Genomic DNA, 12548 nt, shown 5'->3' with positions numbered 1-12548 from the left:
TCTTTAAAAATTTGGTGCCTGAATCCCAAGATGTGAGCTAGACAACCACCGTGATTATGAAAACCTCATGTCAACATCAGTGAAAAAGCTCCTTTGGGTTATAGCAGAAAACGAGGCAGAACAATGTTCCCGACAGTCTCATAGTTTCCTACAGAGCACCAAGTATTACACCCTACACACTAACAACAAAGCATGATCTGAGGTTGTGTTTGTTGGGGTTTTTGTGCTTTAGTAACATAAACCAAACATTTTTTAACTCCCATGGGTTTTTTTCTTTCTCCAAGTGGACTTTAACAGCACTCTATGGAAGGAGCACTACCCATCACTGCCACTACCAACTACCTGCTGGCTGAACTCTGCCAGAACAGAGCTGCTACCATTTCAATGGCAGTGTGCAACAACTGCAGCTGTGTTCCTGTATGAAACACAGGGCAAGTTCATGAGTGTGATAGTTCACATCAAACACTACTGAGTATACTTATCCTGGGAGAGATTCCCACATAAGTCCCATGGCTGTGTGGCAAGAAAGATAATGAAGAGGTAGGGACTCACTCATGAGAATAAGGATTTCAGGAGTCTCCTTTCCGAAACCAGCATTTGAGAGGTGTCAAGACAGAGTAACCTCACAGTAAAGCCTAACTTCTAAGCAATATAAAATCTATTGGGAAATTGAAATTCCTAATGAAAGCCAAAGGCACTACTATTTGCTGTTCTGTCTTCCCTTGGCATGGAGGACAATCTTGGATTAATTTTTTAACTCTCAAAAAATTAATTTACCTCATTCATTTGCAAAAGGAAGAGACTATGAAGAGCCCCAAGGGTTTATTTACTGTTCTGCTGATGCATGATGACACAAAAGGTCCAACTCCTCGCTATGGAATTTTGCTCAAGATATTCCAATACTTTTTTAACAACACAATATTATACACAGGGAAAAACCACTTATGATTTTGCTAAGCACAATAGAACAAGCACTTCAAAGACTTTGGAATGGAAACCCTAAACAATAAAATTAACGTTTGAACTAGAAGAAGTTGGTTGATGCTGACAAAATTTCCCTAAAGGCAAAACCAAGCATTTATTCAAGTAGCTCAAAGGTAAATTAACCAGGGCTGGAAGCGGGTGTGCGGTAGGATGTTCTATTTCAGAGGAGTTTTATGATTCAGTTTACTACACTGCTGCAAAACCCTTCTGCCAGCAGCACTGGGAGAGGAAGAGCAACACCAAAGCCGTTCTTTCGATGGTGGTGTCAAGAGTGACCATAGAAGTTTGACTTGCTGTGTCCACCATAAGATATTTAGATCTGAATCTTCCCCACAAAAGACACTCCCCAGTACGGAGTGCTGCTTGTATTCTGTTTGCTGATCTTTTTGCAATTAGGTAAAATACAGAATCTTCCTCTGTTTTAACAATAAGCTGGTGACACAAAGACAGGAAAGGCTATTAAAACATGACCAGCTCAACATCCTGAAGTTATCCTGTCCTGTGCAAACCCCAAAAATACCAGTGCTCAAACAATGCTTTTTCCAACCTTCTGCCGTTACGTGCCGTATCTTTAACAAATTATCTTTACCAAAGTACCTAATTTAGAGAAATTAGTTATCTACCATTACAATTAGGTGTGGGTTTCTCATGCTTTGACTTCTCAGAAGTATTTAATATAAAGTATTAATGTAAGGTATATAAAGAGAAAAAATCCTTTTTTATAAGAAGTCAAAGTTAATTGGGAGACCCATTCTGTGCCACTGCTACAGGTTTGAAAGCATTTTGCCACCTTATTTCACTAAAGTCAATATGGATCTATCTTCCAAAAATTGGTTTCATATATATTTGGGCTGGCAAATGTCATATCTTCACATCATACTCTCATACAGGTTCAGGAAATTGGGCCTGTATTACTATGGGGGGGAGGGATGTCAAATAAAAGAGTTGGACTTAAATACCAAGAAAGCTGGCTAAAATGATGCAGCTTCTGTACTTTTACACCCTTTTTTTAAAAACACTTGTCCACAGGGGTCCAGCACTAATGACAGGTTGGGGAAAAAAAGGCAAATCTAATACTTGCACTTCAAAGAGAGTAGAAGAGAAGCTCCAGCCTTTGCATTAGTAGAATTCAGTATCTTAAATATGGATGAACCAGACAACTAGACAGAGAGGAGAACAGATGAACAGTCTCAGAGTCTATCAGGTCCAAGAAAGGAACTGAAGGTGCAAAGAGTGCTTTAAATTGTCTCAAAACCTTTTGATTTTTAGATTCAGAGAGTTCTCCATCACAAGGCTGAATGAAAAATTACTTTTAATACAGAGATGACCAACAACCTTAAAGATACTACAAAAAGAATGCCCAGGGCATTGTCCAAATCTCAGCAGACAGGCACTGCACCTATTCTAGGGAATCCTAGAGAGGTATTCTCCACTCATTCTGGTCTACCAGTAGAAGCTGGTGGACACAGAAGGTATCACAATATTATAACATTTACATAGTCATTTCTAGTATGTGTACCCACAGAGATGCCTAGGATAAAGTCAAACACCTAGAAAGCTATCACCACCTGTGTATATCATAGATGCCAGTAGCTAAGAGAAAAATCAGAACACTCCAGGGGAGGGGCTTCTTTCTATCCCCATGGCATGGTTGAGGATTTGTGGCTTTAAGTCCTTAATGTTGACAACGACAACATCAAAAAAAATTGCCAGACAATACCAGACTTTATGATTCATTTCACAGACAATGACTAATACAAAGTAAAAAGAAAGAGGAAGGTTATCAGTTCATGAACTTCTGCTGAAAAATAGCCCTCAACTACCTTATTGTTCTTCCAAAATCTTTTTGCTGCAATTGACTTTTATCTGGACAACTTTCACAAAGTGATTTAACTTCTTTAAGGTTATTCCTGAACTTGTCATAAAAATGTTGGAGAAAAAAAAAAATCCCATTTGTTCCATGTATGATTTGTTGTGCACTTGATAAAACTATGCGCATAGCTTAACATTTTCAGCATGTCTCCTTCTGCTTGCATTGAATTTTCAGCTCATTCCCTATTTAAATATTTTTCCAGCTGGCTAAATAAGAAATGTATAGTGTTTCAGCATAGCTTCCTTGACCATACAGCCCCCAATCTCTCAACAAAATAAACACTTTTGGTTCTTATTTTCTACAGAGGGATAACCAAAGTCAAGAAAAACATACAAATGAAACTTATGGTCACAATATGTGGGGAAAAAAAAATCTTTATGGCTCCTCATCTCTCCTTGGCCCACCAGCAACAGCAATTTGCTGTTAGTAGGAGCCAACTGCCACACATTTCAGCTGAAAACAATGTCCATATCGTTGGCCTGCAGGTGAAGCCACAATCAGAGAGACCTTTGAGACCAGCAGCAGCAATTGAAGTCTATGGGTATTCACACAGAAAAAAGCCCTATGCCACACGTACTTTGTAGTCCCTCTCAATACAATGCAATATTTATTTTCAGTGAACCATGACCAATGACTTAAAAAGACACACATTTAGCAGTGTTCGCTCAGCCCAATGTAAAGAAAGGTACAGGTTTTAAACAGATTATACATCTTACACAGGAAAAACACGCTTTTATTCTTAAGCATATACCACTTCACCTACCACATCTATTTGATAAATAACTCCTTACACACACAATGTTTCTCTTCTTCACTTCTATTATCTCAAAGGAGTTAAAATATGATGTTTGTTTACCAGCACTGATAAGACAGATCATTCCGAAATGCATTCATCAATTATCATCCAACTAGCAGCAACTCTACTTTTGGATTACTCTCATTTGCCTAAAGAAAGGACATAAATTATCAGGACTTATAAGGAAGGAGAAGCAAAAAATATCAGTGGCTCAAAAACTGTGGATAAAATACAAATAATTCAGGAGACAAAATTCCCAGATTATCATCTTCAGCACTGTCATCTGCTGAGTACAACCAAAATACGTGAATCTGTGTTTACTTTTCTTCCAGCTCCTAAAGTGGAGCTGACACAGAAAGCAAACGAGAATGAACCTTCTTTTGCAAAAGCCACACTAATGTAGTGCAAAGTATTATAAAAATGCTGTTACAGGTTACAGTGAAACACAGTTAAATAGCTGGAAGCAAACTACATTTTGACAATGCAAGGTGACTATGAGCATTTATCTCCTCATCCTTCCTATCTCCAGCTCACACTCTGCTGTTTGTGTTCCACTGTTGCTTCCTCAACGCTTTCTTTTCTCCCACGGGCCCCTTCTATGCTTCTCACTTTTCCTGAACAGCATCCTCTCCGTTCACTGGCATCACCATTTCTTTCACTACCTTCTTACTCCCATCCTCACTAAATTCTCACACATTCACACCCATAACTTTGTGTAGGGAAAGTTGAAAATCTACCAACCAACTAACAGCTTTAGGCTAAAAGGAAAATAGTGGGAAAAGCAGGGTTCTAGTCAGGGATCCACAATCCAAACCGAGAAACAAACCAGCTCAATTACAAGTAAGCATCAGGTCTATCTCCTGCTATGAAAAGACTGAAATTCAAAACTTCTGACTGCTGTAAGAAACCCCCTCTCCCACATGCTCACTACTCTCCCCAGTGACACAGATTTCAGACCCCATATTGCTGCTGCAGCTCACAGTTCTCCCAAAACGTAAGACACTTGGTTTAGTTAATTCTTGTTCATTTCTCTCCTGCCCAAAATTAACTTCGATGAAAATTGAGAAGTAAAATTTTAATCTGAAGCACAGCAACAGTAATTATCAAATCAAGCAATGGAATTGCCTGGGAAGATTTAAGAAGCTTTGCTTGATGTGTTCTAAATAATCTCAAGCAGCAGCTACACACAAAGCTTCAACTTCTGCTGGACTGGAGCTTACAAAAACTGAAATGAACTAGCTTACTATTAAGGGTATAGGTGAAGAAATGGACTACTGCACCCTACAAACAAAGGAACGGTAGAATTTCATCAACATTTTGAAAAATTACTACATTTCACCATTTCTTTATTCCCATAGTACCCAAATACTTCACCACTAACGACACTAGCACTAATGTTGGTTCTGAACAATCTTGTACAGTGCTTCAACACGGGAAAGGTTCTCCATTGTTGCTTTCCTGTTATTGTTAAAAACAGAAAGCTTTCTCATCAGGAAAGTCTTTTCCTTCGTAATCTACTTGGAAATGAAAATAAACAGACCTCATCCCCTCTGGCTGTGTGCAGACAATTCCCGCTTTAAACAAAAAAGACACACCACCAAAACCAAACATCTATCAAATCCTGGAAAATGCTTCAACAACGCCATTCCTTTCATCTCGGAGACATACCCACGTATCCCAGCTGCTGTATCTGTCCTGTTGCTCAGGAGTGACCCTGTGCCACTTAGCCGATCCTGCCGGCGTTGATAAAGTTTGGAAGATGCCAGCCCCCGAAGTCTCAGGCCAGCCATGGCACCCAATGCCACTGTGAAGGGGAAGGCAGAGAGACAACTGGAGCGAACACTGGCAACACTGATATTCAATGAGTCACCTTCCTTTTGGGAGTTGCCTTTACATTTTAGAAGAGCTAAAGCAGGATGCATAGACCCCTGCTCGAGCATTGTTTCTTCCAATTCATCTGCCATTCTCCTGCAGTCTTAAAGATCAGACAACCTCTTTCCTGTATTCCACTAGTAATTACCTATTTAAGCCAGCACACCAGAAGTCTATATCAGGAACTCATTCTGTGTTAGACGTCTACAACGTATCTATATAAATTTCATGACTGAGATTAAAACAAGAAATCCCGAGCTTTCACAAAATCAATTCAGTTAAGAAGACTTTTTGATCACAGCAACACAGAAATACAGAAAACCAAAATGGATTATTAGATCTCTTGAGAATGAACAGATTAGTTTACTGCAGAGTAGTATCTGACCCTGGCATCTCTAAAGTGGGTCCCTGCAGGCTGCTGCATCACAAAATGTCTTAAGGATACCGCAAACAACAGAACTGTTCCTTCCACTGGGATACAGGATATTCGAAGAAACAAAACCATAAGGATTTTTGCTTTCCAGACGCACTCCAGCCTGCAGAAGTGGCATGCAGCAGAGGGTCAGGAAGCAGGGAAAAGGAACATACTTGGCATTCCAGCCTCCAGAGTGCTTTGCTGGGAACTGAACAGGGCCTTCGAGCAGGAGTTTGCCCTTTCTACCACCACTCCCCCTCTTCACCCACCCCTGCAAGAGATAAAGAGGCTCACACTGCAAATGGCTCAGCCCAGTGTAGGGGGGTAGAAAGGGAAGGATTTTGAGAATATAGAAGTCAGATCTAAGAGAACAAAGGGAAAGGATTAGAGGATGGGAGCATCTGAGTCAGTGTCATTTGATCAGCAACACCACGAAAAACATCTCAAGAGTCATCAGTAACAAATTATTTTTTAGTAAATTATATAAAAATGAGGATTTTGTTGCATGAAATATATTCTATGACTACAGCCTGGCAAGCTACAGAGGGGGAAAAAAAGAGAGAAGTGATGACTTCCTAAGTACTAAATGAGTACTAACCAGCAGAGAACTCGTCTATCCTTTCAAGAAAACCAGAAGGGTTTACTAGGACCCAGCAGAACAGGCACAAATAAAGAACACCATACATTCAAAGCCAGAAATTGGTAACCTCAAAATCTACAATTCACTCCATGTTTTGTTGGGAGTTTTGGACTCCTGACCTCTGACAGCCATCTGCCACTATCATTCTTTCAGTTTGCATGTGTGCTTTACCCATTTCTACTTTATGATGTAAATGGAACATAAGAAGAAAAATGTCCTTCATACTGGGTGCTTTTACTGACCTCTTACATTTTAGAGCAATAAACCACTTGCTTTAAATCGTAATATTAAATCACAAAGCAAAATATTAATGGTACCAAACCTGCCAGAGCTCAAGGAGCATCTGGACAACACTCTTAAGTCATATGGTTTAGTTTTAAGTAGTCCTGCAAGGAGCAGGGAGTTGGACTTGATGATCTGCATGGGTCCCTTCCAACTTGAGACATTCTATCATTAATCTCCTTTAACCTTAAGCAATCTGGCTAAACATCTCCTCTCTCAAACACCTAAGCTTTTACCCTTCTGACTCATACAACATGATTTATTGGTTTTCAAATACCCACCCTTCCACAGCAAAGTATGATTTTCTTCTTCAAAAGAGAAGATGAGGGGATTGAAGAAAAAAAACCACATCAAAACAATAACCATCCTGTCTTCCCATCCCTCAACACAAGCTCACTTGCTTATTCACTCTTCACATATAAAGAGTCAAAGTACATGATTTTGTTTTTCTTTCTCTTTTGACAGATAGCTTTTAAAAGACAGAATCAATGCCAAAATCTTACAGCTGGTGACTTTCTGGGCCAAAGCAGAGAACAAAGCAGCTAGACTTCTTTTAGGCATTAACAAGTAGATCTCCTCAGAGAACCATCATTATGTCCCCCAGAACAGACTACTTAAGACTTTAAAAGTTAAAATTATCTAGAGAGCCTCAGAGAGCAGATTTGGATGGAAAGATAACAAGATTAAAAACACATTTTCAACCCAGAAGAGTAGAAATGGCTGCTTATAACTCTGAGATGAGACATCTATTAGTTTGATAACTTTCTAGTCAGTGCTAACAACCTTTCTCAGTATTATTGACCTCTACACTCCCTCCTCCTCCTCCAAACCATTTTCCTTGCAATTACTTCATAAAATGGTGTATTTGCACAGCAGCAGCTCTCTACTGAATTAAAAAGCACCTAGTCAAACGCCAGCCTAATCAAAAATAATATACTCTTGTTTCTTACCTCAAGTGGATTAGGAACAATCAATAAGCGTATCTGTAAATGCAGCTGTTCTTCTTTTGTTGACTGCAGGAAGTACATAGGCGTATCCAGATCCCAATTAGACCAAATATAGTGATAACAGAAATTTCTTACAAAAATAATTATGCCCTGAAACATGTACTTTGAAAACATTTTTCCTTGGGCTTTGTATTAGATTAATTTCTAAAAGCAAATACCCAGCACAGGCTTTTTTTACCTTTTTGTTTTCTAATCAACACCACAGCAGCAAAGTCTTAAAAGACATTATCTTCAATTTTGGTTTATTTTGTACTTTGGGCATTTGACAATGTTTGGTTCACTGGTCATTAACTGACATTCTTTCTTAGGAGTAAGTCCATCACAAACAACAAAGAGCGCAGGTAAAGCACAGCCACAAAAAAACCCCAAACAAACCAAACACCATGTCCCCCCCCCCAAAAAACCTCCTAAAACAACCTACCTATCCAACAATCCTCAAAAAGCCAAAATCAAACTGGACAGATGGACGAAACACGTCAAATACAAATTAGAGAAACAGTCTTCGCTTATTCCTTGGTAAGGAAGCACCATAGTACACTTCTAAAGGCACCAAAACCCACATAAATTTTACTTCTCAACACTGCAAAATATAGAAAGGCTGCTTAGAACCATACTATTTTTATATCTAACACATTACCTCTCATACAGAGTTTATTTCCAAACGTAATTAAACAACATGTAACTCAAACTAAAATACATATATCTCTTTAATTTCTTTCTGTCATCTTTGGATGTTAGTTCAAACAGACCTATTCAAATAAAGTATGATTTTATCTTATTTTTTTAAGTTAACAGCATCCCTTTAAACCACTGACTGCTCTTGAAATTAAGGGCTATGACGGCCACTTTAGTCAAAACACAGAGAAATAAAACAGCTCAGCCAAGACGTGGCAGTCAGAATTACTATTTGCAAATTCCAGTGATCTGCTTATCAGTTTTCCTCACATTGTTACAACGTAACTTGTGATGCATGTCATGTTCCAGTTTCCATTTGCTAAACAGTCACCTATTTTTAATAATTTTCTACTATGAATACATACAAGTGCACATCTTTCTTTGCATTTTTCTGGAATTACAGTCTTCCCTAATGATAAAAATCAGTAAATTGAATGACTGCAGCTACTTAAATTCAGGAGACACTCTCCACAGCTAGATGGGACAGAACCCTTAAAAAATGAAAATGGAGTTATTTACCACTGATCTCAATGACTAAGAACGAAGCAGTAACTAGAAGAGAGACCTTTTATGTTTCTATTTGACAAGAAAGGTGAAGTGAAAAAGAATAATGTGTCAGCACTTCACGTTCTCCAGTCTTCCTTGCTTTAACACACTGGAACACGAAAATCATTCCCTTCCCTGTGTTGACAGTTTCAAGACCAGAGGCACATTTATATCATTTTCCTGGCTCTGGAAAGTTCCCCCCTGATGGATATTGTGAGGATGCTTCAGCTATGAAACAGTTCATCTCCTTCCAGCACCCCAAAAACGCTGACTCTCAAAAGCTGGAGAACATTTGGTTACACAGTGTCGATGGATTTTAAGAACTACCATGTAATTAACATCGACCAACGTCTGGACACAGTTCAGTCGAGTGACCTCCGGGTGCATCTAAGGAAGTACATTCTCCATGACGAAGTCTTTCTAATGACTTAGGGGTCTGTCACAGCCTGAAAACAACACTAAACGCAGTGCTGCTCTATTGTCATTGGTCATGCAAGGTGCTGAGCAGTGCAATGTTTCACAGACACTGAAAAGTACGGGTTTTGTTTTGGTGGGAAACTGCTATCCTACGTGGATTATACAATTACCGAGGAAAAGGTCTGCTGAATTACAGCTACGATAAACGTCTCTGCTAGAACAGTTTATCATTCTGTTCTACAAATGACAGCAGACAGAAATTTAAACATTTTCATAGCTGACAAACTTTCTAGGACAAACATTTCTGAAAACATTAAATAACAGCTGCATTCCTTCTCCAAAAGTTAAAGGCAAGGCCTGCTTATTTTCACAACCCTCTAAAGTACATCTGAGGAAAAGGAGACAGAAATCCTGCATTACTTTTGAAGAACTGCACACTCTGCAGTGTCTCAATTACCTTGGAACATTAGAGCTTTTCACTGAATACAGTGTTAACAGGCAGGTTTCTAAGGAAGCACCAAGAGAAAACAACAAGGATTACTGTCCACAGGCATTTCCCACTGCACTCTACAGCTGACATGAGATAAACATGTCATTCTGAACAGTACTACATCACAGTTCCATAAAAATAGAACCAGCTGGGTTCGTACAGCCACAAGTCTTCCCAGGTCTTCCCCACTTTGTCCCCATTTAGGAGCTGCATGGGTACCCATGACCTATGAATATTTAAGACTCTTGAGTCTTCCTCTATTTGTAAGGAAATCAGTGTAAACTTATAAAAACACACCTATTCCACATGTCAAAGAACAAAAAAGGGACCATTAAGACAAAAAAGACAAAGTAATCTACAGACAGGAGGCAAAAACCAAAAGTGTTTTAGCCACCAGTGAACATCAATCTGTCATCATGGAGAGCAAAAATAACACTCACCCAAATCATAGATAAGGATATAACAATTATTCAGCATGTTCTCATACCTAACAACCCACCAAACATGATCTACATCGAATAATCATAAGCTGTGTAATACAAACATCAACCCTTTATATAAAGGGAAAATGAGTACTATACACAAACTACTCCAGATCTATTTCAGCATTCCTGGTCATGAAGAGCAATGCTTCAGGATTACAACGATGACAGCAGGATTCTGGAGGATGGCTATCCTAGAAAAGGCACCCTGCTAATACTAATATTACTTCACTTTCTCACGCTTTTCATGTTCAAGATATTTTTCAAAAGCAAGCTTATTTTCACAAACTGCTTTATAACGTCTGGGTTTTATTTTACAGATGAGAGAACAAAGTGATCAAAGACACTAAACATTTGTGCAGACCCTTGGAAGATGCCAGTAAATCCCTTTCCCCACCGCTTTTCTCATTAACAGCTATCTATTAGGTGACTTTACTGAGTTCTCCAGTGTCAGCGTGGGAGGAGAATCAATCTCCAGATTTAAACAGCTCTTGGAACGTGTAACAATAAGGCTACAGCCAGAAGAGGAGCAGACTGAACGTGTGGGCAGAGGGGCAACGTGCAGACCAGTCGGAAAGACCCCGAACTGCGGGGCACAGCGGGAACAGGCTGCAGGGAGCCCGGCTGCTGGGCGAACGCTGCTCAGATCCACGGCTGCTCTTTCCCAGCTGTTTCTGGTCTTCCCACCACCCTTCGCCGTGCCCCCACGCAAGGGAAGGCGCATCGGAGCAGCCCTTGCTCTGCTCTTCCAAGAGGTCGTTTCCGACTCTACCATCCCACGGAGCGGTGTGAGAGCTGACCCGCTCCGCCTGAACCTCACAGGAGGAAAACGTCCTCTTCTCCCGACCGCTTCCTCCCGGGCACACAGCGGCTCTTCCCGACCCTTCACCGCCTGCCACAGGGCCGGGACACCCCACCGCGGGACCGACCGACCCCCGCCGGCCGGCCGGGCTCCCCGCTCCCCGCCCTTACCTGCCCGTCATGGCGGCGCGCCCCCGGCCGGCGCCGGGCCGTGGCGGAGCGGGTGCGCGGCGGGACACGCGGCTCTGCGCGGCGGCACCAGTCCCAGCGAGCCCCGGCGGGCAGCGCAAACTCCGCCCCGGCCCGGCGGCGGCCGCCCGGGCCCCTGCGTGTGGGCGGGAGCCGCGGCCGCCGGTGACTCAGGGCAGCCCCCCCGGCCCACCGCATACTTTTCCTATAAAGGGAAAGTTCGGGAGCGGCGGGGAGCCGGCGGCCCCGGGGCACGGCGCTGCCCTACCCCATAGTAACCCCCTCGGCTGCTACTGTGAGCCCGGGAGGGAGAAGGTAAACGCTGGTGGTACGGTTTTGTCACAGAGCCGTTACCTGGTGTACAGTTATATCTGATTGACATGGCATATTTTTTCCTGTGAACAAAGAAGCCGCGCTTCCTGCCAGCCAGTACAGGCTGTTACACTCATGGCACATCCTCAATGCAAGGGGAAAACATCTTTGCAGCGTGTTTTACCCTCAGGGAAGCAGAAGACATGCCTGGAAGGCTATATTCTAGAAAGCAGCTAGACGGCATCCTTTGCCGGCAAAGAGGGATCCCGCTCCCAAGCAAAGACCCCTCCAAGTGCGATGTTTTTGATAACATCTGGCACGGGTTGCCCAGAGAAGCTGTGGATGCTCCATCCCTGGCAGTGTTCAAGGCCAGGCTGGACGGGGCTTGGAGCAACCTGCTCTAGTGGAAGGTGTCCCTGCCCGCGGCAGGGGGTTGGAACTGAGTGAGCTTTAAAGTCCCTTCCAACCCAAACCATTCTATGATCCAATCCCTTCTTGCCAACAATTAAGCACTTACAGAGTGTTATATTCTCTGACTTCTATCAATGTAGGATGTATCAATGCTAAAGTGATCCACCAAATGGGGCAGGCAGCTGCTGCCCAAAAGCAATTTCAAACTTTATCTGTATCTTGTGAGGTAACCTAATACACTGTGACTCACCATTGCTATGGATATTGCTGCAGATTGATGATGGAAACTGTGCTGGCTGTGTTTCCTGCTGTCCAAACATCTCATTTTTTCAGCCCTGCAGTAAACATTTAGAATC

General features: G+C 41.6%; 1 protein-coding gene across 2 annotated transcripts in view; it reads right to left on the bottom strand.

Annotated features, from left to right (window-relative positions):
• The window catches only part of LIMS2 (LIM zinc finger domain containing 2), a 32451-nt gene extending 20898 nt beyond the window's left edge, over positions 1-11553 (bottom strand). The window contains exon 1 of one of the 2 annotated variants that reach the window (XM_030495996.1): positions 11452-11553. In XM_030495996.1, the coding sequence (XP_030351856.1) occupies positions 11452-11462 (11 nt within the window). In that variant the 5' untranslated portion in view covers positions 11463-11553. Of the gene's footprint in view, positions 1-5910; positions 5933-11451 lie in introns of those variants that run through there. The other variant, XM_030495997.1, reaches the window with a different exon arrangement.
• Between the last annotated feature and the right edge of the window lie 995 nt (positions 11554-12548).

Source organism: Strigops habroptila, chromosome 8 (assembly GCF_004027225.2).
Source record: "Strigops habroptila isolate Jane chromosome 8, bStrHab1.2.pri, whole genome shotgun sequence".
Lineage (NCBI taxonomy): Eukaryota > Metazoa > Chordata > Aves > Psittaciformes > Psittacidae > Strigops > Strigops habroptila.
Note: the sequence above shows the minus strand (reverse complement) of the source record. Positions and strands in the feature narration are given on the sequence as shown.